The sequence below is a fragment of the Ptychodera flava genome, unplaced genomic scaffold (assembly GCF_041260155.1).
Source record: "Ptychodera flava strain L36383 unplaced genomic scaffold, AS_Pfla_20210202 Scaffold_39__1_contigs__length_1403739_pilon, whole genome shotgun sequence".
NCBI classification, from domain to species: domain Eukaryota; kingdom Metazoa; phylum Hemichordata; class Enteropneusta; family Ptychoderidae; genus Ptychodera; species Ptychodera flava.
Window position 1 is genome coordinate 221,626 of NW_027248361.1, and position 26,825 is coordinate 248,450.

At 38.5% G+C, this 26,825-nt stretch overlaps 1 protein-coding gene across 1 annotated transcript in view; it reads right to left on the reverse strand.

Annotated features, from left to right (window-relative positions):
- The window catches only part of LOC139127886 (uncharacterized), a 139,442-nt gene that overhangs the window by 76,920 nt on the left and 35,697 nt on the right, over positions 1 to 26,825 (reverse strand). Inside the window, exons 32-56 of the mRNA XM_070693742.1 lie at positions 26,519 to 26,761; positions 26,159 to 26,401; positions 25,612 to 25,854; positions 24,992 to 25,234; positions 19,339 to 19,581; positions 18,682 to 18,924; positions 17,551 to 17,793; positions 16,841 to 17,083; positions 16,349 to 16,591; positions 15,289 to 15,531; positions 14,816 to 15,058; positions 14,038 to 14,280; positions 13,397 to 13,639; positions 12,270 to 12,512; positions 11,552 to 11,794; positions 11,060 to 11,302; positions 10,129 to 10,371; positions 9,657 to 9,899; positions 8,880 to 9,122; positions 5,232 to 5,474; positions 4,872 to 5,114; positions 3,635 to 3,877; positions 2,867 to 3,109; positions 437 to 673; positions 82 to 321 (exon numbers count right to left, since the gene is read on the reverse strand). Of these exons, the coding sequence (XP_070549843.1) occupies positions 82 to 321; positions 437 to 673; positions 2,867 to 3,109; positions 3,635 to 3,877; positions 4,872 to 5,114; positions 5,232 to 5,474; positions 8,880 to 9,122; positions 9,657 to 9,899; positions 10,129 to 10,371; positions 11,060 to 11,302; positions 11,552 to 11,794; positions 12,270 to 12,512; positions 13,397 to 13,639; positions 14,038 to 14,280; positions 14,816 to 15,058; positions 15,289 to 15,531; positions 16,349 to 16,591; positions 16,841 to 17,083; positions 17,551 to 17,793; positions 18,682 to 18,924; positions 19,339 to 19,581; positions 24,992 to 25,234; positions 25,612 to 25,854; positions 26,159 to 26,401; positions 26,519 to 26,761 (6,066 nt within the window). The remainder of the gene's footprint in view (positions 1 to 81; positions 322 to 436; positions 674 to 2,866; positions 3,110 to 3,634; positions 3,878 to 4,871; positions 5,115 to 5,231; positions 5,475 to 8,879; positions 9,123 to 9,656; positions 9,900 to 10,128; positions 10,372 to 11,059; positions 11,303 to 11,551; positions 11,795 to 12,269; positions 12,513 to 13,396; positions 13,640 to 14,037; positions 14,281 to 14,815; positions 15,059 to 15,288; positions 15,532 to 16,348; positions 16,592 to 16,840; positions 17,084 to 17,550; positions 17,794 to 18,681; positions 18,925 to 19,338; positions 19,582 to 24,991; positions 25,235 to 25,611; positions 25,855 to 26,158; positions 26,402 to 26,518; positions 26,762 to 26,825) is intronic.

The window sequence follows — 26,825 nt, forward strand, 5'->3', positions numbered from 1 at the left end:
AAATATTTGCAGATTTTCAATTAAAGCTACATATAAAGTCATTGGTGAAAAACCACTAAATTGATTTTTTAAAATACAAACCTTGTACAACAATTTTGAATCCACAGGTCCCTACGTTGTTTGAGGCATCTATACCATAACACGTGACTATAGTTTCACCAACCGGAAATGACGAGTTAGAGCTTGGGTCACAGACGACAGTTATATCCTGTCCAGAATTGTCTGTAGCTGATTCTCCGTCGAATGTAACGATTGTTGTGTTTCCACTTTCTAGCTCCACAGTCTGAGATGGAGGACAAGTCAGTACCGGGTCTGTTCGATCTGAAAATCGTGTGAATTTATTTGTTAATACTTGCTTTTGTGTGCTTCTTATTTACGAACACTACATTGGACTAAGAATCATGAAAGCGTTGATTTCCCATCAGTAGTGTCTTACCTCGAACTGTGACTCTAAAATTGCAGGTATCTTGGTTACCAGCAAAATCTGTCGCTGTGCAGTAGACTCGAGTGTTCCCTTTACCAAATACTGAACCAGACGGAGGGTCACAGGTCACGTTCACATATCCTGAATTGTCGGTGGCAGACGATGTGAAGGTTACAACAGCGGTTGTGTTTCCATAGTCGTACTCAGAAAACGTGCGTGGAGGACAGCTGACCACCGGTGGTGTAGTATCTATAGAAAACACAGGGAATACAGATTATAAGAAGGGAGGATATGCAAAGTTTACAAAACGATAATATATTTATAGTCCAAACATAGGACTATGTGCCCGAGGGTAGATGACCATTTGCCCGACGTAAGGAGGGCAAATGGTCTCCTGCCCCGAGGGTACATAATCCCTTGTTTGGGCTATAATGTTTTTATCACATGTCTCTATTACACAGTTTTTACTAAAAATATTTAGATTTATTGGCAAATGATAATCAAATGCTTTATTTCCATCTTAGATGAAAATCCGTTAAAAATGGAACGATTTTTATCATCGAATGGCGCATTGATATATTTAAACTACTGTTATGCGGTTTATCATTTTTTCCGCAAAATTTTCCTAAACTCGGATTTCCTATGCAAAACATGAAATTTCAACATTTTTACATCAAAACGGTGTCAAGTTGAAAATAGTTCCGGTTCACATTCAGTCAAGTGATGACTATGCGGCCCGTTGTCGACGTCATCGACGAGTTACCATTGAATCCTATGTAGCGCGACGTTTGATATACGAGGCATGTAATAAATGTCATTGCGACAATATATTCCAGGACTTGATATTATCATTTTCGTTTGTTCTCGATGGCAAGAGTGTTAACTTGCTGAAAGTCAATTAGCATATCAGCGAGAATAATACATTCTCACATTCCTGGCCGCTTGGGGTATGGGATCGACGGTATGGGAAAAATCGAGACGACACTCTCAGAAATCGTCCCACACTCTACAGTTAATATTACACGAGCTCTGATTTGAAGATAAACAGCCTGTTTCGTTCCTACGCGCAAAATGTTATCCAATGGCACGATGGGTACCAAACAGACCGGAACTACAAAGTAAGAAGGTCAGAGTGCAGTGGCACACGACAGACTTGTCACGGTTTTGGATAATGTAGCACCAAACGTGAATTTGATTATTTTGTGATCATGTGAGAAAAAGAATCTCACACACCAAGGACCTGGGGTCAGACTTCTCACACTCGCTTGGGATATTTTGTCTTACACTCACCTGCGGCTCGTGTGAAACAAATTAACCCTTACTCGTGTGAGAAATCTGATTTCAGGTCCTTGGGGGTGTGAGATGCTATTAATCCAACACCTCAATGGGCTGAAACGGATTGTCTCACACGTGAGACATTCAATCTCAGCCCAATTGGGGTGTGGGATTATTTTTTTCGTGTTCCTTCAATACTTAGGAAAAGTGTAATTATCGTATTTTATTGTAGAAAACACCATTGATGTCAATAGCTTTGTTTGATTTATTCATTCCCCTTCGAAAAAACGTAGTCCATGACCAAGCACACAGAATGCTATATCAAATATGTTTATACTGATGAAAGTTTTCTTCTCAATGCTCTGACAGCTCATAGCATTAACAAATTGGCTATGTGTCAGTAAAATTAACCACATGCCATCGTGTTTTGGTCAATCTTCATACATATTTGTCACCAAAGTGGAGTACACAGACCCAGTCACTTTGAAATGTGTCGCTTTAGTTCTGGTTTTATAGTACACGACCGCCAATTCGCCACATGATACACGCCGTTAGGGCGCGGGACAGCAAACAACAAGTGAACTTTCGTCAAAGAAAAATTTATTTCGCTTGAGCAACAATACAAAGTGTGTGAGATAAAATGGATCCCGCACTGGTGTTCTCACAACCCCAGCGTACTAGGGACGAGAGAAGGTACATTTTCCGTGGTAAGAACATATGATATTATTGCCTGAATACATGGGTTGATGTGCCGGAGAGCAGTTGACAATTTGCCCGACGCAAGGAGGGCAAACTGCTCCTGCTGCGAGGGCACATAAACCCATGTATTCAGGCAAAAATATTGTATTACATGCCTTTCGCAGTTTACTATATATGACATTTAGTTACATGCAGGGTATTCTCAAAAAATTTTACCATTATCGACGAGCATCAAACAGTCAAAACTGAAGTGCGCGCATGGATAGTTTACATCTAGCGTTAAGCGTCTACTCTGACGTCGAAAACGTCGAAGTGCTTCACCGGACCGGGTAACTATGGAAACCGGTCAGTACACCTTTCACACGGCCCGCTTATTCCCCGGATGTTCCTATTCAAATCAATGCACTGGTTTGCACTCACCTCGAGGCATGTAAGAACATATGATATTTCACTTTACAAACGCCTTACCTTCTACTGTGACTGTAAATTCACATGAGCCATTATTTCCGGAAAGGTCTGTCGCAGAACACGTGACAACAGTGACGTCGTAGCCAAAGGTGGAGTTCGATGGCGGGTCACAGGTGACGACCATGTCTTGCCCCGAGTTGTCAGTGGCTGACTCGCCGTCAAATTCTACCACTGCTGTAGTATTGCCGTCGTCGATTTCGGATGTCACGTTTGCAGGGCAGTTCACGACTGGACTGCGTATATCTGCAGAAAGATGAAGTAGGCATACCGCTGTCGTAAATCACGTATATGTCGGTACTGATAAATGTTGTCTTAATGATACTTTTTGGTGTTCTTCAAGCTGATTGGACATGATTTTACGCTTTATCGAACATAGACAGTCCAAGTAAGACGGCGCGTGCACAGATGTGAATAATTCATAGGTAAAACCTGTTGTGATACGTCACGTCCAGCCGTGAAACACTCAAATTGTACGTCCCAATGGGGCATTATGATGGACGAAGGAGAGGGAGATATAATTGATGTTTCATCGATAAAGTTACCTCGTTAACATATCAACTTACATACTATATCTTCAGGTTGTTATTACATAAACACCATTTTCATAATATCAGGTTGGAAAGATCAAAACACCAAAAAACGAAATGATTGTAAATCTCCTAGTCATTTCAGTAATAAGTTAGCAATGCCATTTAGGATTATAATTTCATTAAAATAGCATTTTTTTTAACAATGTCATTTGTTGCGGAGTATTTTTTGCAAATATACCTTCAACAACTACGGTGAAACTGCATGTTCCAACATTTCCGGACCGATCGGTGGCGGAACAAGTCACGACGTTTTCTCTGAAGGAGAATGTGGAATTGGACGGCGGGTCACAGGTCACGCTGAGTTGATGTCCGGCGTTGTCTGTGGCCGACTCTCCGTCAAACGCAACGACGGCAGTTAGATTGCCGTATTCATTCTCAACTGTGATGTTGGTGGGACAAGTCACGACTGGAAGCGTGGTGTCTGAAATGGATCATAGTAATATATGAGTGAACAAACAAGGCTGAAATAATTATTTACTTGCTTACATCTGGGACTAGTATACTATATATTATCTGTCCTAGGTTACATTAACCCAAAAGAAAACTTTGACAAATGTTTGAAAATTTGATGTAAATCACAGACTTGCAAAGTCAATTAGATTGGTGCCTACAAAAAGAACAAATTTAAAACAGCCAATAGTACAATGTTATGGAATATGCCCCTTAAAAGAACGACAAGAAAGACCAACAATTAAACAACAATATCAAAACAAGTAGACAACAAAAGCGGAATTACTGTGTAGAAGAAGCTGCAATTGAATATATTTACTTAAATAATGTGGATTTCCTTAGAAGGGACTTTCAAAAATACCCATTGACGTAATAATAAAGATCAGGGTAGAAGTACTGTGAGTTTTTTTGTCGTTGGAAAGAAGCTATTACTCGATGCCATAGGCTATTTCAAGGTGTTTGATCAGAATTGTTCCAGCGCTCAAACCCATCCTTCGCTCGTGTGGCTAAACTGGTGGTCACTTCAATTGGATATGGTGAGACCAAAATGATCATAGCCATTGATCATAGAGACTGTCGGACAGACATTGACACACTTTGCTAAGGTAGAGTTCGCCTTGGGGACAGATTGCAATACTGTATCGGTTTACCACATGTGGGGCTTATTTTGAAGTTCTTTGAGTCAGTAAAGTAAAGCTTACTTTTGTGAAAATCGGGAATTTTATGTTTGCCTGTATAGAAAACGCACGGATGGCGGCCATTTTGCATTTCAAATATCGGTAAATATTAGTTAGCTTGTTTCTCTCTGATTTTTATCTTGAATTTGGTAGAGAATGGTTAAAAGTTTGCTGAAGGAAATTTTGAGAAAAAGTTAAATCTTTCATTTTCAAGGCACAAGTTACCTTTATTCATATACATCAAGCCTATTGCCAGGTGCAATAACCTGAGTCAATATAAAGGATTACCTTGTACGGTGATGTTGAAGGTGCAGGTGCCATTTAATCCCGCGTCGTCCGTAGCTGAACACACAACAACGTTTACACCACTGAAGAATGTAGAATTCGACGGTGGGTCACATGTCACTGTCAAAGTGGCGCCAGAATTGTCTGTAGCCGACTCACCACTAAATTCAACCACAGCTGTCGTGTTTCCGTAGTCGTACTCCACTGTCATGTCAGCTGGGCAGGTAACAACAGGGGTTACATTGTCTACAAAGAGAAACAAACACCCATTATTCAAAACCGTGTCTCCTATGACTATCTTTGGCTTTGGCATAATAATTTACAAGTTTAGGTCAGCCATGATAGCGTACAATTTTAACATACCTTCAACAGTAATCGTGAAATTACAGCTTCCAACATTGCCGGATGAATCAGTTGCGGAACACCTCACTACATTTTCACCATCTTCAAATGTAGAATTCGACGGCGGAGTACACGTTACGGAGAGTATTTCACCCGAGTTATCTGTCGCTGACTCACCACCAAACTCGACCACGGCTGTTGTGTTTCCATAGTCATAGGGAACTATTTTGTCGCTCGGACAAGTTACCACTGGACTGGTAGTGTCTGCCAATCAAAAATTATATTTGTACAAGGGTTTAAAATCAATTAATACACTGAAACTCAACGACACTATTTAAGGCATAAAATGTACATGGTTTTAAGAAGGAATGCGATATGACTTGTCAACTTCTCACTCCTTGGTCAGTTAGCGTCAAAGAGGAAGATGTCGTCCATTAATCGGGGGGGGGGGTTGTGAAGCTCAACCCTTCTAAAGCCTCTTGTCTAGATGGTCGGTAGGGTAGTGTTTTCAAAACATGTGCCTATCAGTTAAGTCACGTATTTACCCGTTTATTTCAATTGCTTTTGAACACCTATTTTGTACCGAGATCGTAAAACTATCCACTGTGATCCCTGTTCAAAAGAAACCACATCAGAAACACATGGATTGTTATCAACCTGTGGCCTTGACCTCGATACTTGCTAAAGGTATGGAAAGGTTGGCTAGTAATAAGTTGACGGCATCTGTGGCTGATCGCTTGGATCCATTACAATTTGCCTACAAGCCCAGAAGAGGGGACGAGGACGCTAGTTTAACTTCAGTAAATCTAATCGCTGACTACCTTGAGTATCCCTCAAATCATGTACGCATTCTTTTCATGGATTTTCCTCCGCCTTTAATTAAATACAGCCACACCTTTTGATTAAAAGACTATTATTAGACGTTAACCATTGTATCATTCTCTGGATTAGGCACTTTTAAGCGATCGACCACAGCGTGTAAATTTGAATGGTACAATATCCTATGAACTAAAGTTGAATACTGGTGCACCTCAAGGTGGCGTGCTATCTCTAGTAGTCTTTTAAATTTACACGAATGAAATAATTTTATCGTATAATTTGATGACTCTGCTTGAGTTTGCAGATGACATGGCACTAGTTGCCAGGTTAAGGGGCGAAGTGTGCCTGCCACGCTTCTTTCCTGAAATTAATCGCCTGTGTTCATGGTTCGAAGACAGTTTCCCTACCGTAAATGTCAACAAAACCAAATAATCGGTTCTCAATAATGGCAGAACGCTAGAAAAAGTAGAATTTGCTGTTGACAAGCAACAGGTTGAAATAGTATCACCATTTCCATATCTAGGGCTCATATAAATTCCAAAGAGAATACAGACAAATCTATAAGAAAGCTCAAGAACCAAAGAAGATAGAGAATTTCCATGTTAGCAGTCACATCCTTGTTTATATGTACTGGTGCTGTATTGAAAGCATTCCAACTTTCAACAATGTCGATTCGTTTGGTCATATTTCTGTCAAAGAGCGAATGCAACTAACAAAATTGTAAAGATATGTTGTCGCCTGGTTTGGACGAAGCTTAAAGATCTTGGAGAACAGTACACTCAGTCCCTTCGAAGAACAGGCAAATCCATTTTTGGTAAAAAATGTCACCCATTGAATGACAAGTTTCAATATCTTCCTTCGAGACGCCGTCTACTTGTGCCTAGGGCTAGAAAAATCTTTTTAAGAAGTCATTTATAACATCAGCTCTTGCTGTTTTAAATACGAACATGTCTGATCCCGCCGGAAAACCAGAGCAATCGCAATTTTAAGTGGAAACTTTTAATCCAGAGCTGTGTTCGTTTGCTACTGTGTTGTGTGTATGGGTTTGTCCGTATTTGGTGTTATATAGTGGTCCTGGTTTTCAAAGACATGTTTTATGGGCAATAAAGTATATCTTATCTTATCTTATATTATCTTATCTTATCCTATCTTATCTTATCTTATAGTATTATTGAAGTCATGGTGAGGTAGGCATGAACTACGTGACTGCCCAAAAAATACACAGTAATGGTTTGTTCTCATGCCCGTGAATATGAATAAGATCGTAAATATATAGTAACTTTACAGCTAAAACAAAAATTGTGATTTGTACAAAGATCATAATCAACAGAAAATAAAACAGAGCAATTGTGCGCCAAGTTTAGACGCTTTTTTTCAAAAAAAATCTCGGGATTTGCAAGATTTTTGCAGTGCGCGTACTACTCACTGACAGGTTCTGGTCGTTCGTGTGGGAAATTTTCGTAATTTTTTACGGTTTTGTGGCGTTCGTTGATAATATAACGGAAATAACAGACTCGGCGCTGACCATGAACGTTTATTGTTGGGCGCGGATGAGAGGAAAGCCAAAATTAACGGGCTCGGCAAGCCTCGCCCATTTATGTTTGGCTTCCCTCTCGCCCTTGCCCATAAGTAAACGTTAATGGTCAGCGCGTCGTCCGTTATTTCTATATTAATGCCTCACTTTCAGTCAACACTTCCCTAAAGTTAAGTTTGTTTCAGGTTGTGACATTTAAATTTCAAAGGACGACTACGTAAACATACTTGCACATGTATCAAAATGTTTCTATTTTACTTTTATTAAATGCACAACTTAAACCGTTATAACAACATACCTTCGACACAAATCGTGAAATTACAGCTTCCCACATTGCCAGCTGCATCAGTAGCAAAGCAAGTCACCACATTTTCAAAAATTATTGGCAAACAAGAGTCTAGGCTAATACAACCAAATGCATTTTAGTGTATCGAGAAAATGATGGGAACAACAGTAAAATCGATATAGCACGACAGTTAAAGGTATTCGGTCACCTATTTTTATAGCCAATCATACATTTTACGCGGGTGGCCGCTTTTTAAAAAGGGCGCCCCTACATGACCAGCCATGACATAGAAGCGTCGTATGCACGAACGTTGACGTATCAAATATGGCGGATCGACAGCTACATGTGTTACGGGGTTGTACGCTAAGCACCTGCCGTTTAGCATATATGGAATATGCAAATTTATGGTGACCGTGTACATTTAAATCGATGTGGTCAACGATTTTTTAAATGACATTTCATATAGATGAATTAGCCCCGTCTACAAGAGTTGAAACATTGTCTAAAAGGATTTCAGACGGCGGTGACGGTGATTGTGGATCCGGATATGTTCTTTTGACTACGTCTGTTCTCCCGCTGGACAGTGTTTCAACTTTTGCAGACGGAGTTGATTCCTCTATTACCGCTTAGCTGATAATTGCACCTGACAGTGTAATGTGATGCTGTCTTTCTTCAGGCCGTGTGATTAAGAAATTGTTGACCACATTGATTTAAGTGTCGTGCTACATCGATTTTACTGTTGTTCGTATCTGTTTTTCGATACACTGAAATGCAATTGGTTGGGCATATGATAAGTCCAACAGAGACCATTTTTATAATTCACTTGTGCATTTTAACAAGATATATTGAAGATATTGTCATGACTCCTATGTAACCTTAGATCATGATATAATATTTCTTGTGTAAAAAGCATGTGTGTCTTCGTGGCTGTAGAAGTGCAGTGTTTTAAAAAGTAAAAGCTGTATTTCCACAGACAATCCTCATATCAAAGGCACTAAAAGAAAGTATGAAAGTAAATGTGTGTACGTACCTTGCACAGTTACATTAAAATAACAAAGCCCTATATTGCCAGATGAATCGGTAGCAAAACACATCACTTTATGTGTACCATCCCCGAATGTAGAATTCGATGCTGGTTGACAGCTAACTGTAAGGATTTCACCAGAGTTGTCTGTGACTGACTCTCCACTCAATTCAACCACAGCCGTCGTATTACCATAGTCATACTCCACTGTTATATCGGCAGGACAAGTAACATCCGGAACTTGATTGTCTGTGAGAAGATACGAATGGTATGTAAAACCTTCTTCTCAATATTCAAAATATGGACTGGTGAAGTGTTCAGTACACGATTCGAAGAACATGAAAATTCTTTATTCATAACGAATCCAAGTCTTCTAATTCACAGTTCAAACCAATACTAAGAGTTACATTTTGAATACATTAATGCTATTATGTCGCACTTCCGTCATTACACACTCTTATAACAACTTTATTATTTCTTAGAAACCTTTCAAATATCCTCTGTCGCGTACATTCCACAGTTATTGTTCAAATAGTGCTTCCAGTATTGCCAGAATCTTTAGTAACAAAACAAGTCACCATATTTTCAGAATGCCCAAAATGCAGAATTTGACGCTGGGCTACAGGTTACGACAAGGAATCGCTAGAGCTTCGTCAATTTCTGAAACAAGCTAAGCTTTACGAATAATCTCTTGATATTGTTCGCCTGCATAGCTACTTTTCGTGAGCAGGGGATGCCTTAGATTGGATAACTCAACATAGATAACTATCCCTAGCTACATACCTTGCAGTGTTATAGTAAAATTACAGGTCCCGACATTTCCAGACGCATCAGTAGCTGTACAGGTCACGACATTTTCAATACTTGTGAATGTCGAATTGGATGGTGGGTCACATGTCACTGAAAGGATTTCACCAGAGTTGTCTGTAACTGACTCGCCACTGAATTCAACCATAGCAGTCATGTTACCATAGTCATTATCCACTGTCATATCGGCAGGACATGTCACCACTGGATTTGTTGTATCTGAAAACGAAGAGCTCCATAAGTTGAATGATTTAAAAGCGGACTAATGTATTCATCAATATTTTATATGAATTATAATTTATCCCCGGTATCAGTAGTAAAAGGCCAAAAACACATTAACATATAACAACATAACATTAAGACCAGTGTTTTATGCTACAAGACTATCTTTTAAAATAATCACACTTCAACACAAGATAGCTCTTTTTCAAAGTTCGAGCATACATACCCTCAACAGTGATCGTAAAATTACAGGTGCCAACATTGCCATATGCGTCCGTTGCAGAACAAGTCACTACGTTGTCGTCCTTCCCAAATGTAGAATTCGATGGTGGGCTACAGGTTACAGCAAGACTTTCGCCAGAATTGTCCGTAACCGACTCTCCACCAAATTCAACAACGGCTGTTGTATTTCCATCGTCATACTCTACCGTGACGTCAGCAGGGCAAGTTACAAGTGGATTCGTAGTGTCTAAGTTAAGAGACAAGAGAAAAGTCATGGCCCTGTCTATCCTTCTCACATTAAATCCCTCAGACACCCGATTTAATGTACACAAACAGAGCAACTCATAATTTATTCAAATACATGCAATTTCTCCAGTTCTTTCTTTTTTAATGACGAAATAGCTCAACTTCGAGCTTCCTCCATTAATAGCGTATCAGTCAAAAACATGTTCGGTATAGAAAAAATATCGGCAGACAATAATCAAGACTAACATAACATGGAAAGACATTTGAATAGTGCAATATAGAACATTATTATCTTTAATTGTGCACTTTAACAAGAGATTACTATTTCGAGGTATTCAGTATCTCACTGAAATATTTAGAGGATGATCGCTATTAAACACATATAAAATAAATAGAAGTGTGAAATTGGTATGCACTTTGCCGAATACAGAAGGGTGAACAATATATGGTTCTTCATTTATGGCATATTAGCAAAACCTTCACGCGTGTATGATCTACATTTTATCAAAAAGATGCTTATGCTACCAAAACGTTGCAATTTAAGTTAAATATGAATTTCGTAAAAATAATGGGTTTCTATGCTTAAAAAAGTGCAGTTTCAAAAAGTATAATCAGTATTATCCCACACAATAATCATATCAAAGAGAAATAAATTTAAACATGTCAGGAAAGTAAATGTGTGTGCGTACCTTGTACAGTTACATTAAAATAACAACAGCCTATATTGCCAGATGAATCGGTAGCAAAACACATCACTTTATGTGTACCATCCCCGAATGTAGAATTCGATGCTGGTTGACAGCTAACTGTAAGGATTTCACCAGAGTTGTCTGTGACCGACTCTCCACTGAATTCAACCACTGCCGTCGTATTACCATAGTCATACTCCACTGTGATATCAGCAGGACAGGTAACATCCGGAACTTGATTGTCTGTGAGAAGATACGAATGGTATGTAAAACCTTCTTCTCAATATTCAAAATATGGACTGGTGAAGTGTTCAGTACACGATTCATGGAGCATATATATTCTCCTGTGATTATAAATCTCTGTCTCGGAATTCATACACTTAGCAATAATAAGAGTTTATTTGATACTATTATGTCGCACTTCTATCAATAAACGCTCTTGTAAAATTTTATTTCTTTCCTAAAGCCTTTCGACCAACAGTTGTCACGTACCTTGTACAGTGATTGTGAAATTACAGCTTCCGGTATTACCAGTTGCATCGGTAGCAGAGCAAGTCACTACATTTTCACCATCCTCAAATGTAGAATTTGATGGTGGGTCACATGTCACCGTAAGGATTTCACCAGAGTTGTCTGTGGCTGACTCGCCGCTGAATTCAACCACAGCTGTCATGTTACCGTAATCATTGTCAACCCTCATATCAGCTGGACAAGTTACCACAGGATTCGTAGTGTCTGAAATTAAAGATTTTTAACCTATATTCTATCAGCAGAACAATATTTTACTTGCATAGTCAGTGTCTCTTACTGAAACTAAATAATTGCAGTAGTTTATGAACTATATGTATGCTGGTAGATTTGCGAAACTGTTTGTTACATTAGTTCAAGTCTTGTAAGAGCGCTTATTTCCTCCACCTGGTTTGCCCGATAGAAGACAATTTCAAAGATGGTGGTGTTGATGATGATGATGATAAGGAATATTGTTTGTTTTTTGTTGTTGTTGTTGTTGTTGTTGTTGTTGTTGCTGTTGTTGTTGATGTTGTTGTTGTTGTTAGAGGGACAAAAGAGCCAACTATGCCAACTATGCATGATGCAAAACGTATTATATTACATCAATTTTATTAAGGTAAACAAAATGTCCTCCGTTATCTTTTCGCGCAATTACCGACCGTTTACAATCAAATATCTTGGTTAACAATGTTACTTTTACCTTCGACAGTAATTGTGAAATTGCACGTTCCATTATTCCCAGATGCATCAGTAGCAGAACAAGTCACCACATTTTCACCATCCCAGAATGTAGAATTTGATGGTGGGTCACAGGTCACTGACAAGGTTTCGCCCGAGTTGTCCATGGCTGATGCCCCACTAAAGTCAACGACAGCTGATGTATTTCCATAGTCGTATTCGACAGTGATGTCAGCAGGACAGATGAGAACAGCGGCAATAGTGTCTGAGAAAAACAACAACAAAGATTAACAGTTTAGTCCCTGCAAAAGATTAAGTAAACAACCAATGCGTTCAAGACTGTAATCACTTATATTGAACGTTGTTGTAGTATGTGCCTTGGGGACATATATTTCGACTTACAAATATTTGCAATATTTTTTTGCCTACAAATTGGGTGAACTCATTTTAAAGCTTATGGAGTAAATTGCGTTTTCACCTGCTAAGTTATGTCAAAATCGCCTATTTTCCCCACAGAGATAAAAAACACATTGATGGCGATCCTTTTCAAATTCAAACCTCGGTAAGTACTGGTTGAATTGTTCGTATAGCACCAAACCTTTCGTGGTGACCTTTGATTTTTACATTTGACTTTCAAAGAGAATGCTTGAACCTTCGTTTGCAGAAAGTTTGAGCAAAAGCCGAGATCTTTAAGTTTCGACTACCTGAAAGGGCCATTAAGTGTAACCTTCAATGATGTTTTAGCAATTTAGCTTACTAGGCAATTCATCATTCTCTATCCACTCCCAAAACATGTTGATAGAAACTCTTTCGCTTATCAAAGAACTGTCGAAAGTGTACTTTTGACGTTATCATTTGAATTTTAGTCTCTACCAGAATTTACTGGTCCACAATAACAATGCAGTTTACATATAAACGTTTGTCTTACAAGGTCGACGGTGCGTATCTCAATACGCTAACGCAGTAAAAGAAGAACTCGTAATAATCATTAAATAACCGATATAGTACAGAAATCATCAAAAGATGAGGTACCAGCCCCTTATAATTTTATACCCCCCAAGACACAAAAACAGCACATCCTGTTTTGTCTTCCATACATAATGCGCTGTTATGTTCGTTATCATTACTTAGCTTGGTGCAAATACATACCCTGAACAACAATGGTAAAATTACAACTTCCAACATTGCCGGATGCATCGGTAGCGGTACATGTCACCGTATTCTCTCCATCCCAGAATGTTGAATTTGACGGTGGGTCACAGGTTACGGGCAGGATTTCACCAGAGTTGTCTGTGACAGACTCACCACCGAAATCAACCACAGCAGATGTATTACCATAGTCATACTCAACTGTCATTACAGCTGGACATATTACCACTGGATTGGTTGTGTCTACGACAAAACAACACAATATCATCCATCAATCACACAATTTCTTCTTTTGGTGTTAGACCCTTACATTTTTGTTAAACGACAATATGCAGGAATTCATAATATTGCATCATTGTTACGTGTCTCTCTGTGACTTAGGGGAAAAATTATGCTTGAATTTACGGCATATTTGGATATCTGTCAATAGCGCATGGCCTATATTTTATAATCTGAACAACAGAGAATATGGTGATGCAACCAAAACGTTGCAGTTTAAGTCACATATTTTCTGTGTATAAAGAATGGGGTAAATGGTGACAGCACTGTTTCAGAGAGTAAAATCTGAATTGTCGCACACAATAATCATATCAAAGAGCATTAAATTTAAACATTGCAGGAAAGTAAATGTGTGTACTTACCTTGTACAGTTACATTAAAATAACAAAGCCCTATATTGCCAGATGAATCGGTAGCAAAACACATCACTTTATGTGTACCATCCCCGAATGTAGAATTCGATGCTGGTTGACAACTAACTGTAAGGATTTCACCAGAGTTGTCTGTGACAGACTCTCCACTGAATTCAACCACAGCCGTCGTATTACCGTAGTCATACTCCACTGTTATATCGGCAGGACAAGTAACATCCGGAACTTGATTGTCTGTGAAAAGATACGAATGGTATGTAAAACCTTCTTCTCAATATTCAAAATATGGACTGGTGAAGTGTTCAGTACACGATTCGAAGAACATGAAAATTCTTCATTCATAACGAATCCAAGTCTTCTAATTCACAGTTCAAACCAATAATAAGAGTGACACTTTCAATACATTAATGCTATTATGTCGCACTTCCGTCATTACACACTCTTATAACAACTTTATTATTTCTTAGAAACCTTTCAAATATCCTCTGTCACGTACATTCCACAGTTATTGTTCAAATAGTGCCTCCAGTATTGCCAGAATCATTAGTAGCGAAACAAGTCATCACATTTTCAGCATGCCCAAAATGCAGAATTTGACGCTGGGCTACAGGTTACAACAAGGAATCGCTAGAGCTAAGTCAATTTCTGAAACAAGCTAAACTTTACGAATAATCTCTTGACATTGTTCGCCTACATAGCTACTTTTCGTGAAGCAGGAGATGCCTTAGATTGGATAACTCAACATAGATAACTATCCCTAGCTACATACCTTGCAGTGTTATAGTAAAATTACAGGTCCCGACATTTCCAGACGCATCAGTAGCTGTACAGGTCACGACATTTTCAACATTTGTGAATGTCGAATTGGATGGTGGGTCACATGTCACCGTAAGGATTTCACCTGAGTTGTCTGTAACTGACTCGCCACTGAATTCAACCATAGCAGTCATGTTACCATAGTCATTATCCACTGTCATATCGGCAGGACATGTCACTACTGGATTTGTTGTATCTAAAAAACAAATTGCTCCTTAAGTAAAATGATTTCAAAGCGGACTAATGTATTCATCAATATTTAATATGAATTATAAGTTATCCCTGGTATCAGTAGTAAAAGGCCAAAAACACATTAACATATAACAACATAACATTAAGACCAGTGTTTTATGCTACAATACTATCTTTTAAAATAATCACACTTCAACACAAGATAGCTCTTTTTCAAAGTTCGAACATACATACCCTCAACAGTGATCGTAAAATTACAGGTGCCAACATTGCCATATGCGTCCGTTGCAGAACAAGTCACAACGTTGTCGTCCTTCCCAAATGTAGAATTCGATGGTGGGCTACAGGTTACAACAAGACTTTCGCCAGAATTGTCCGTAACCGATTCTCCACCAAATTCAACAACGGCTGTTGTATTCCCATCGTCATACTCTACCGTGACGTCAGCTGGGCACGTTACAACTGGACTCGTAGTGTCTAACATAAGAGACAGAGAAAAGTCATGACCCTGTCTATCCTTCTCACATTAAATCCCTCAGACACCGATTTAATGTACACAAAAAGAGCAACTCATAATTTATTCAAATACATGCAATTTCTCCAGTTGTTTCTTTTTTAATGATGCAATAGCTTAACTCCGGGCTTCCTCCACCAATAGCGTATCAGTCAAAAACATGTTCGGTATTGAAAAATATCGGCAGACAATAATCAAGGCTAACATAACATGGAAAGACATTTGAATAGTGCAATATAGAAAATTATTATCATTTTACTCGTGCACTTTAACAAGAGATTACTATTTCGAGGTATTAAGTATCTCACTGAAATGTCTAGATGATGATCACAGTTTAGCACATATAAAATAAATAGAAGTGTGAAATTGGTATGCACTTTGCCGAATATGACTTTTGTTTACAGTATTCAAATCAAATAATAATGATTTCATACATATATTGTACGATGTTGAACAACAAGTTGCAAGCCTCTCTGATATTGCATATTCATTTTCTTTTCTGCAGAGAAGGGTGCACAATATATGGTTCTTCATTTATGGCATATTAGCAAAACTTTCACGCGTGTATGATCCACATTTTATCTTTTTCACAAAGCGAAAGATGCTTATGCTACTAAAATGTTGCAATTTAACTTAAATATAAATTTCGTAAAAATGACGGGTTTCTATGCTTAAAAAAGTGCAGAGTTTCAAAAAGTATAATCAGTATTATCCCACACAATAATCATATCGAAGAGCATTAAATTTGAACATTGCAGGAAAGTAAATGTTTGTACGTACCTTGTACAGTTACATTAAAATAACAAAGCCCTTTATTGCCAGATGAATCGGTAGCAAAACACATCACTTTATGTGTACCATCCCCGAATGTAGAATTCGATGCTGGTTGACAGCTAACTGTAAGGATTTCACCAGAGTTGTCTGTGACCGACTCTCCACTGAATTCAACCACTGCCGTCGTATTACCATAGTCATACTCCACTGTGATATCAGCAGGACAGGTAACATCCGGAACTTGATTGTCTGTGAGAAGATACGAATGGTATGTAAAACCTTCTTCTCAATATTCAAAATATGGACTGGTGAAGTGTTCAGTACACGATTCATGGAGCATATATATTCTCCTGTGATTATAAATCTCTGTCTCGGAATTCATACACTTAGCAATAATAAGAGTTTATTTGATGCTATTATGTCGCACTTTTATCAATAAACGCTCTTGTAAAATTTTATTTCTTTCCTAAAGCCTTTCGACCAACAGTTGTCACGTACCTTGTACAGTGATTGTGAAATTACAGCTTCCGGTATTACCAGTTGCATCGGTAGCAGAGCAAGTCACTACATTTTCACCATCCTCAAATGTAGAATTTGATGGTGGGTCACATGTCACCGTAAGGATTTCACCAGAGTTGTCTGTGGCTGACTCGCCGCTGAATTCAACCACAGCTGTCATGTTACCGTAATCATTGTCAACCCTCATATCAGCTGGACAAGTTACCACAGGATTCGTAGTGTCTAAAATTAAAGATTTTTAACTTATATTCTATCAGCAGAACAATATTTTACTTGCATAGTCAGTGTCTCTTACTGAAACTAAATAATTGCAGTAGTTTATGAACTATATGTATGCTGGTAGATTTGCGAAACTGTTTGTTACATTAGTTCAAGTCTTGTAAGAGCGCTTATTTCCTCCACCTGGTTTGCCCGATAGAAGACAATTTCAAAGATGGTGGTGTTGATGATGATGATGATAAGGAATAATGTTTGTTTGTTGTTGTTGTTGTTGTTGTTGCTGTTGTTGTCGTTGATGTTGTTGTTGTTGGAGGGACAAAAGAGCAAACTATGCCAACTATGCATGATGCAAAACGTATTATATTACATCAATTTTATTAGGGTAAACAAAATGTCCTCCTTCGTTATCTTTTCGCGCAATTACCGACCGTTTACAAACCAAATATCTTGGTTAATAATGTTACTTTTACCTTCGACAGTAATTGTGAAATTGCACGTTCCATTATTCCCAGATGCATCAGTAGCAGAACAAGTCACCACATTTTCACCATCCCAGAATGTAGAATTTGATGGTGGGTCACAGGTCACTGACAAGGTTTCGCCCGAGTTGTCCATGGCTGATGCCCCACTAAAGTCAACGACAGCTGATGTATTTCCATAGTCGTATTCGACAGTGATGTCAGCAGGACAGATGAGAACAGCCGCAATAGTGTCTGAGAAAAATAACAACAAACTTTAAGATTAACAGTTTAGTCTCTGCAAAAGATTAAGTAAACAACCAATGCGTTCTAGACTGTAATCACTTATATTGAACCTTGTTGTAGTATGCGCCTTGGGAACATACATTTCGACTTACAAACATTTGCAATATTTTTTTGCCTACAAATTGCGTGAACTCATTTTAAAGCTTATGGAGTAATTCCGTTTTCACCTGCTAAGTTATGTCAAAATCGCCTATTTTCCTCACAGAGATAAAAAACACATTGATGGCGATCCTTTTCAAATTCAAACCTCGGTAAGTATTGGGTGATTTGATCGTATAGCACCAAACCTTTCGTGCTGGACTATGAATTTTATATTTGACTTTGAAAGAGAATGCTTGAACGTTCGTTTGCAGAAAGTTTGAGCAAAAGCTGAAATCTTTAAGTTTCGACTACCTTAAAGGGCCAGTAAGTGTAACCTTCAATGATGTTTTAGCAATTTAGCTTACTAGGCAATTCATCATTCTCGATCCACTCCCAAAACATGTTGATAGAAACTCTTTCGCTTATCAAAGAACTGTCGAAAGTGTACTTTTGACGTTATCATTTGAATTTTAGTCTCTACCAGAATTTACTGGTCCACAATAACAATGCAGTTTACATATAAACGTTTGTCTTACAAGGTCGACGGTGCGTATCTCAATACGCTAACGCAGTAAAAGAAGAACTCGTTATAATCATTAAATAACCGATATAGTACAGAAATCATCAAAAGATGAGGTACCAGCCCCTTATAATTTTATACCCCCAAGAAACAAAAACAGCACATCCTGTTTTGTCTTCCATACATAATGCGCTGTTATGTTCGTTATCATTACTTAGCTTGGTGCAAATACATACCCTGAACAACAATGGTAAAATTACAACTTCCAACATTGCCGGATGCATCGGTAGCGGTACATGTCACCGTATTCTCTCCATCCCAGAATGTTGAATTTGACGGTGGGTCACAGGTTACGGGCAGGATTTCACCAGAGTTGTCTGTGACTGACTCACCACCGAAATCAACCACAGCAGATGTATTACCATAGTCATACTCAACTGTCATTACAGCTGGACATATTACCACTGGATTAGTTGTGTCTACGACAAAACAACACAACATCATCTATCAAATAGGAGTTTCTTCTGTTGGTCTTAGACCATTACATTTGTTGTTAAACGACAATGAGCGAGAATTCCTAATATTGCATAATAGTTACGTGTCTTTCAGTGACGTTGGGAGAAAAATGTGCCAAAATTTGCGGCATATTTCCTGATCTGTCAAAAGCGCATCGCCTACATTTTATCATCTTAACCACAGAGAATATGGTGATGCAATCAAAACGTTGCAATTTAAGTCACGTATTTTCTGTGTATAAAGAAAGGGGGTCTAAGGGGGTCTAAGGTTAAAAGAGCGCAGTGTTTCAAAAATGAAAATCTGTATTATCGGATACAATAATCATATCAAAGAGCATTAAATTTAAACATTGCAGGAAAGTAAATGTGTGTACGTACCTTGTACAGTTACATTAAAATAACAAAGCCCTATATTGCCAGACGAATCGGTAGCAAAACACATCACTTTATGTGTACCATCCCCGAATGTAGAATTCGATGCTGGTTGACAGCTAACTGTAAGGATTTCACCAGAGTTGTCTGTGACTGACTCTCCACTGAATTCAACCATAGCCGTCGTATTACCATAGTCATACTCCACTGTTATATCGGCAGGACAAGTAACATCTGGAACTTGATTGTCTGTGAGAAGATACGAATTGTATGTAAATCGGAGAGGGCGCTCTACCAACCGAGTTGTGAACATCGTCAACAGGTTGTCGTGCGGGAAAATTTCCTATTTTCCTGGATTGAAAGTTGTTCTGCGTGTCGAATTTCATCTTACTTTACATCTAAACCCATACAGAGTCTCTAAATCAGCGGTATGGGCATTTCAATAGACCAATGGCGTCAAAAAATTGGTTGCTTTTCCCATCCACGTCAAGGGAAATGGTTCGGAAGATTCAATGGATTACGTAATAGTAAATTGCACGTGAGCCTTGCCCTACGGGTACTAGTTCTTCTAAGCCTACTGGTTTGTGGAGATGTAGAGTCCAACCCTGGACCCAGGGCATCAAACCAAACACGACCAGAAGGAGAAAGGTACGTGACCAGACAAACTAAGCTTACTGAAAGTATACATGTAGAGACAGCGCCAAAGTCTACTACAAGCAGCACTTTGTCTTCACTGCCACCTGTCCAACAAGGTGGTGACTCGCATAGTGAAAGTGGCATTGTTGAAGAATTGAAGTCTTTTATCGACTCCAAGCTGAATTCACTGCAAGTTTCAATTGAAGACAGGTTTGCCAAACTTGAGCAGAAAGCAGAAAGTGATACCAATGAAATAAAAGAAGTACTTGGAAATGTGGAAAAACGTTTGGATGAAGCTAGTTTACGCATTGCAGAACTAGAAGCAGAGAATAGCGAACTCCGCAGGAGACTCCAAAAGACTGAAGGTGAGCAGGATAAACAAGAAGGCCAACTTCGAAGGAACAATCTTATTTTCCACGGCATTTCCCAAGATGATGAAAATGAAAACTGGGCCGAATCTGAATCCAAAGTTCGCGAGGTGATCTCTGACCAATTAAATTTGCCAAAAGACTTAGAAATAGAACGAGCTCACAGACTCAAGACTAAATCCAGTCGTCAACCTGTAATAGTGAAATTTACCAAGTATAAAGACAGACAACAAGTTCTTCAAGCTGCCAGGGACAAACTGCGTGATTCCGACTACAGAGTTGCCGAAGACTATTCACCCAGGGTCCGTGAAACTAGGCGTAAGCTCGGCCATTTTTTGGCCCAAGCTAGATCGAGCGGGAAAACTGCGTCACTTCGCTATGATAAACTTGTCATTGAAAAGGACGTATTTGTATTTGACTATGGCATTAACGATATAAAAAAAATCTCGAAACCATAGGATCATGGCCAAGGTCCTCGTCATTTCTCCAATGAAAAGCCAGATGTTGTAGTAAATAGCTATAGTAATTCATGTTCAAATGTTTCTTTTGTTGTCTGGAATGTGAACGGGCTGAAGTCCAAATGGGGCAACCCCGAATTTCTTTCTTACCTCAGAAATTTTGATGTCATTTTTCTGACAGAAACCTGGAATCTTGTAAGCAATGTGTTTGAGTTAAATGATTATCTCAGTTTTCATCATTGTAGACCTAAAAACAAGACACTAGGCCGTCCTTCTGGCGGAATCAGTGTTTTTTACAAACCACAATGCTGTCAAAATGTGTCTATTTCATGTAGTGATGCTTCTGATGATATCGTGTGGTTTTTCTGCCAATCTGGTGAATTGAAGCTTTGCTTTTGTATTGTTTATTTTTCACCACAAGGTTCTAGCACATACTCTAGTCAATCATGTTTCCAAATTCTAGAGGATGAACTCGCCAATTACATAGCACGTTTTCCAAACTATAAATATTTCATCTGTGGCGATTTCAATGCCAGGACGGCAGAAGAGCCAGACGTTCTACTTGAAAATGTGAAAAATTCTGCCCTTTATAATGATTTTACTGTTCCTATTGAACAACTTCCGTCTAGAGCTTCGAATGATCAGTGTACTAATTTCTATGGTAAACAACTTCTTGAATTTTGTAAAAGCTCTGGCTTTAGAATTATTAATGGTAGGTTGTATAGAGACAAGGGAGTTGGTCACTTCACATGTATTACACACTCTGGGGCTAGTGTCATCGATTATGTTTTGTCCTTGTTTTGTGATTTCAGTTTATTGAGTGATTTTGCCGTCTGTCAAAGACCAGATTCTGACCATCTTCCAGTGACTTTTAATCTTGCAGTTAACGGTGTTGTTGATGGTGTTTTAGAAGAAAATATTGTTTCGGAGTTACCCAAAAGATTCTACTGGAATGAAAAACTTGCAGACACATTTCACAAGTTTTGGACAGGAGAATCTTATGGTACTCTTCAAGATTCATTTCGTAATGTTCTTGCCAATGGCAATGTCCTTCAGGCAGCAGATATTGTGTCGCAAATGTTAGAAAATGCGGCAAGTCTTATGAAATCCTCAAAAAAGTCTCCATTTCGTTCTTCACCTAGAAAAAATGATTGGTTTGATAAAGAATGTTATCAAATGAAACAGCGGGTCAACAAAGCATTAAGACAATTTCGTAATTTGAAGTCTAAAGATAGTCGGAATAGCTATATTTTACGTAGAAATAGTTACCATTCCCTTCTAAAGGAGAAGAAAGGGTCCTATATGGAGAATGAAAAGCTAAAGCTTGAAATGGCTGCCAAAAATAACAATTCTAAAGCGTTTTGGGAACTCTTGAAAAGTAAAACCTGTGGTCCATCAAAACAGATTCCTCTGAATGACTGGTATAATTTCTTTTCTAATTTATTCTCAGAGTCTGAAACACATACTACTTCACCAGATGATATATTTTATACAGAAGTCAAACTTTTCTTAGAGAATCTTGATGCCAACACAGATGTTGACTTTGATGTTAATATTGACCTACTTGATCATGAAATTACATTGGCAGAACTGGAAGGTGCTATCTCTCGTTTAAAAACCAATAAGGCGCCAGGCATTGATGGAATATCACCAGATATTTTCAAACACGCTCCACTGTCTTTTAAAGAAGCTCTCCTTGCGCTTTGTAATAAAATTCTCGATACAGGTTCATTTCCTAGTCAATGGGTTATAGGTTTAATAATTCCACTACACAAAAAAGGTTCTAGAGAAATTGTTAACAACTACAGGGGAATAACTTTGTTACCAACCATTACCAAAATTTTTAGTGACATTGTTTACCGTAGATTACTCCAATGGATTGAACATAATTATCCTGTAGTAGAAGAGCAAGCTGGATTTCGAAAAGGTTATTGTACCATTGACAACATTTTCATTTTGTATACAATCATTAATCGTTATATGTCACTCAGTGGTAGGCTGTATTGTGCATTTATTGATTTCGAAAAAGCTTTCGACAGGGTCAATCATGCTATGCTTTTTTATAAATTATTCAAAGTTGGAATTCGGGGTAAATTATTTACAGTGTTACGCTCTATGTACTCTGATGTTAAGGCATGTATCCAAACTCCTGTAGGAATAACTGAATTTTTTAGATGTGAACTTGGTGTCCAGCAGGGCAGCATCTTGTCACCTCTTCTGTTTACGCTCTTTATCAATGACCTTGGGGAAGCATTACATCACGATTTTGCAGGAGTTCATATTGCATGTAAAAAACTTTTTTATTTACTATTTGCCGATGATTTGTCTCTTTTTAGTACAACAGCTATTGGTCTCCAGCGTCTTTTAAATAATTTATCTTTGTATGCACGTAAATGGAAACTAAAAGTAAACACGGGTAAATCAAAGATAGTTGTGTTCAGACGTAGAGGGAGATTAAAGTCGTACGAAAATTGGTTTCTAGATGGCACGAAACTTGAAGTTGTACCTTTTTATAATTATTTGGGTATTGTACTATCTTGTTCAGGTTCATGGGACCAAGCTCAACGGCATCTAGCAGCCAAAGCCTCGAAGGCAGTGTTTGAAGTTAAGAAAGCCATCGCTCGATTTGGTACTATCGATGTTAATCTTGCATTTAAAATATTTGATAGTAAAATCCTCCCAATCTTAACGTATGGGAGTGAAATGTGGGGCTTCCACACGGCTGACCAAATTGAAATAGTGCAAAATAAATTTTGTCGTTTCGTATTGAAATTGTATGGCAATGCATCCACCCTCGCTGTCAGGGGTGAGTTGGGCCGTTTTACAATACGCACATGTAGACTTGTAAAGATTATTAAGTATTGGCTACGTTTAATTGCAATGCCACAACATCGTCTTGTGTACAAGTGTTATTTATTTCAATGTGAAGAAGCTAATAAGTGTAAACCATGTTGGGCCAATGTTGTTGTTTTCCTTGGCATGGGTGAAGCATGGCTCAACCAAAGTGTGGGTAATAATGTTAATTTTATTAATTTATTCAAACAGAGATGTCGAGATATTGACTCTCAGAATTGGAGCTCAAATTTACATCTTTTTCCCAAACTGGACTGTTACCGTACTTTCAAATATTCTTTTAAGCAAGAGATGTATTTATCTTGTATTGAAAATGACCGGTACAGAGAGGCCTTATGTCGCTTTCGAGTATCTATGCATTCCTTACGCATTGAGGCAGATAGGAAATTACGTAACGAACGTGCAGAAAGAACCTGTGCTTACTGTATTTTAAAATCAATTGAAGATGAATTGCACTTCTGTATAATTTGTCCTCTTTATCAAGATTTAAGAACAAAATACATTCCAAAATATTTCTACTTAAATCCGTCAAACCAAAAATTTAGTTTGCTCATGCAGACTCAGAGTACAACTGTTTTACGCAATCTAGCGAAATTTGTCTTCTTCGGTATGAAGAAGCGTTCTGAGACACCTGCAACGATGTAATAACACCTGCTTTTGTATAGCTATTGTTACTTTCTTTTCTTTTCTTTTTTTCTCTCTCTCTCGCCAATTCCTGAGAGAGCGTCCTGTACATTTGTTTGATACCTGATATGGAATACTTTGAGGCCGGTGGCCTATAGTATCTGAATAAACTTATTGTACTTGGGCCTCAGCCCAAGTACATTTGTTTTCATTCCGTGGGTATGTAAATCCTTCTTCTCAATATTCAAAATTATGGACTGGTGAAGTGTTCAGAACACGATTCGATGAGCATAAATATTCTCCTTTAATAATAAACCCCATCTTCTAATTCACATTCAAAGCAATACTTACAGACACACTTTGAATTTATTAATGCTATTTTGTCGCACTTTTTTCATTACATTATATTAACCGTATTGTTTCTTAGAAACCTTTTTAAACATCGTCTGTCACTTACATTTCACAGCTATCATGAAATTAGAGCTTCCAACAGAACCTTTAGTAGCAAAACAAGTCACCACATTTTCTGCATGCCCAAGATGCAGAATTTGATGCTGGGCTCTAAGTGACGACAAGGAATCGCTAGAGCTACGTCAATTTCTGAAACAAGCTAAACTTCATTAATTTCTTGATTTACTTCGCCGACATAGCTACTTTTCGTGACCAGGAGATGCCTTAGATTGGATAACTCAACATAGATAACTATCCCTAGCTACATACCTTGCAGTGTTATAGTAAAATTACAGGTCCCGACATTTCCAGACGCATCAGTAGCTGTACAGGTCACAACATTTTCAACACTTGTGAATGTCGAATTGGATGGTGGGTCACATGTCACCGTAAGGATTTCACCTGAGTTGTCTGTGGCTGACTCGCCGCTGAATTCAACCACAGCTGTCATGTTACCATAGTCATTCTCAACAGTCATGTCAGCTGGGCAAGTTACCACGGGATTCGTTGTGTCTGAAATGAAAGATTTTTAACTTACATTCTATCAGCAGAACAAAAAGTCTTCCCGGTCACCGCATTTAACAATCTGCGTGTCATGTCTTTCTTTTTTTTGGGGGGGGGGGAGTTACATACTCGTCAGTACAGCTATCCTTGATAACCCTATATGCATGTCCAAAAAATGCTAAAAAGAAAACGGAGGTATTATGCGGCCAGTGATAAAAGACAATAATGTTGTATCAATATTGCCAAACCAGCATTGTAAGAAATTAAAAAGAGAGGGAACAAAGAGAAAAAGGAAAACAAAAGAAAACTGCGTCACCGCATCACTTTTGCTCAATATCAAGGACCAGAAACACTTTCTTTTCTTTGGCCTTAGGATGTCTACATACCTTGGACAGTTACTGTAAAGTTACAAGAAGCAGCTAAACCAGCGCCGTCTGTGGCTACACACGTAACTACATTTTCTCCATCCCAAAATGTAGAATTCGATGGCGGGTCACAGGCAACTGATAGCACCGATCCCGAGTTGTCAGTGGCGGACTCTCCGCTGAATTCAACCAGGGCCGACGTGTTGCCGTAGTCATATTCGACCGTAATATCGGCAGGACAGCTTATCATTGGCTTAGTAGTGTCTGGAAAGCAAATGTAAATATATAATTGAATATGATAAAAAATATTACTTTAAAATGCAAATGGCTATTGCTATAAGCCTATCTATGCTGAGATGCAAATACAGCTAATTATATCAGGGCTTCCGTTACGAAACATCAGTGGCTTGCACCACCTTGTTTATCCAATAATCATAGATTCAAGTATATTCAAACAATTGTGAAAGAGTCAAGAGCACGACACCCATCCGGATAAATCGCCTCTTCACACGTTTTTGCACGTAACTTTAGGTTGTTTGAAACTGTTATCAGAATAATTCACATCTACCTTCAACCGTTATCGTGAAATTACAGGTTCCAACATTGCCAGATCCATCTGTAGCGGTACAGGTCACTACATTCTCTCCATCCCAGAATGTGGAATTCGATGGTGGGTCACAGGTCACCGAAAGGGTTTCGCCTGAATTGTCAGTGGCTGATTCTCCACTGAATTCCACTACAGCTGATGTATTGCCATAGTCATACTCGACTGTCATATCGGCAGGACATGTAACAACTGGCTTTTCGGTGTCTGCAAAAAAGGCACAAAACATACTTGGACAACCGATCTAAGTGAGACTGACTACAACATACATCAAACACTTTCTTGGAAATTTTCTAACCTATCTTTCACAATTTGAATACATACCTCCGACAGTGATTGTGAAATTACAGGTTCCAACATTGCCAGCTGAATCGGTGGCAGAGCAAATCACTACATTTTCTCCATCCCCAAATGTAGAATTCGACGGTGGAGTACAGGTAACTGTAAGAACTTCACCAGAGTTGTCTGTGACTGACTCGCCGCTGAATTCAACCATAGCTGTCGTATTACCATAGTCATACTCCACTGTCATATCGGCAGGGCATACTACAACTGGCTTTCTCGTATCTGGAAAAAGACATATTTTTGTACGGTGTCATAAACTCATCTAGTTTTATCTTTCCTCTCAGGA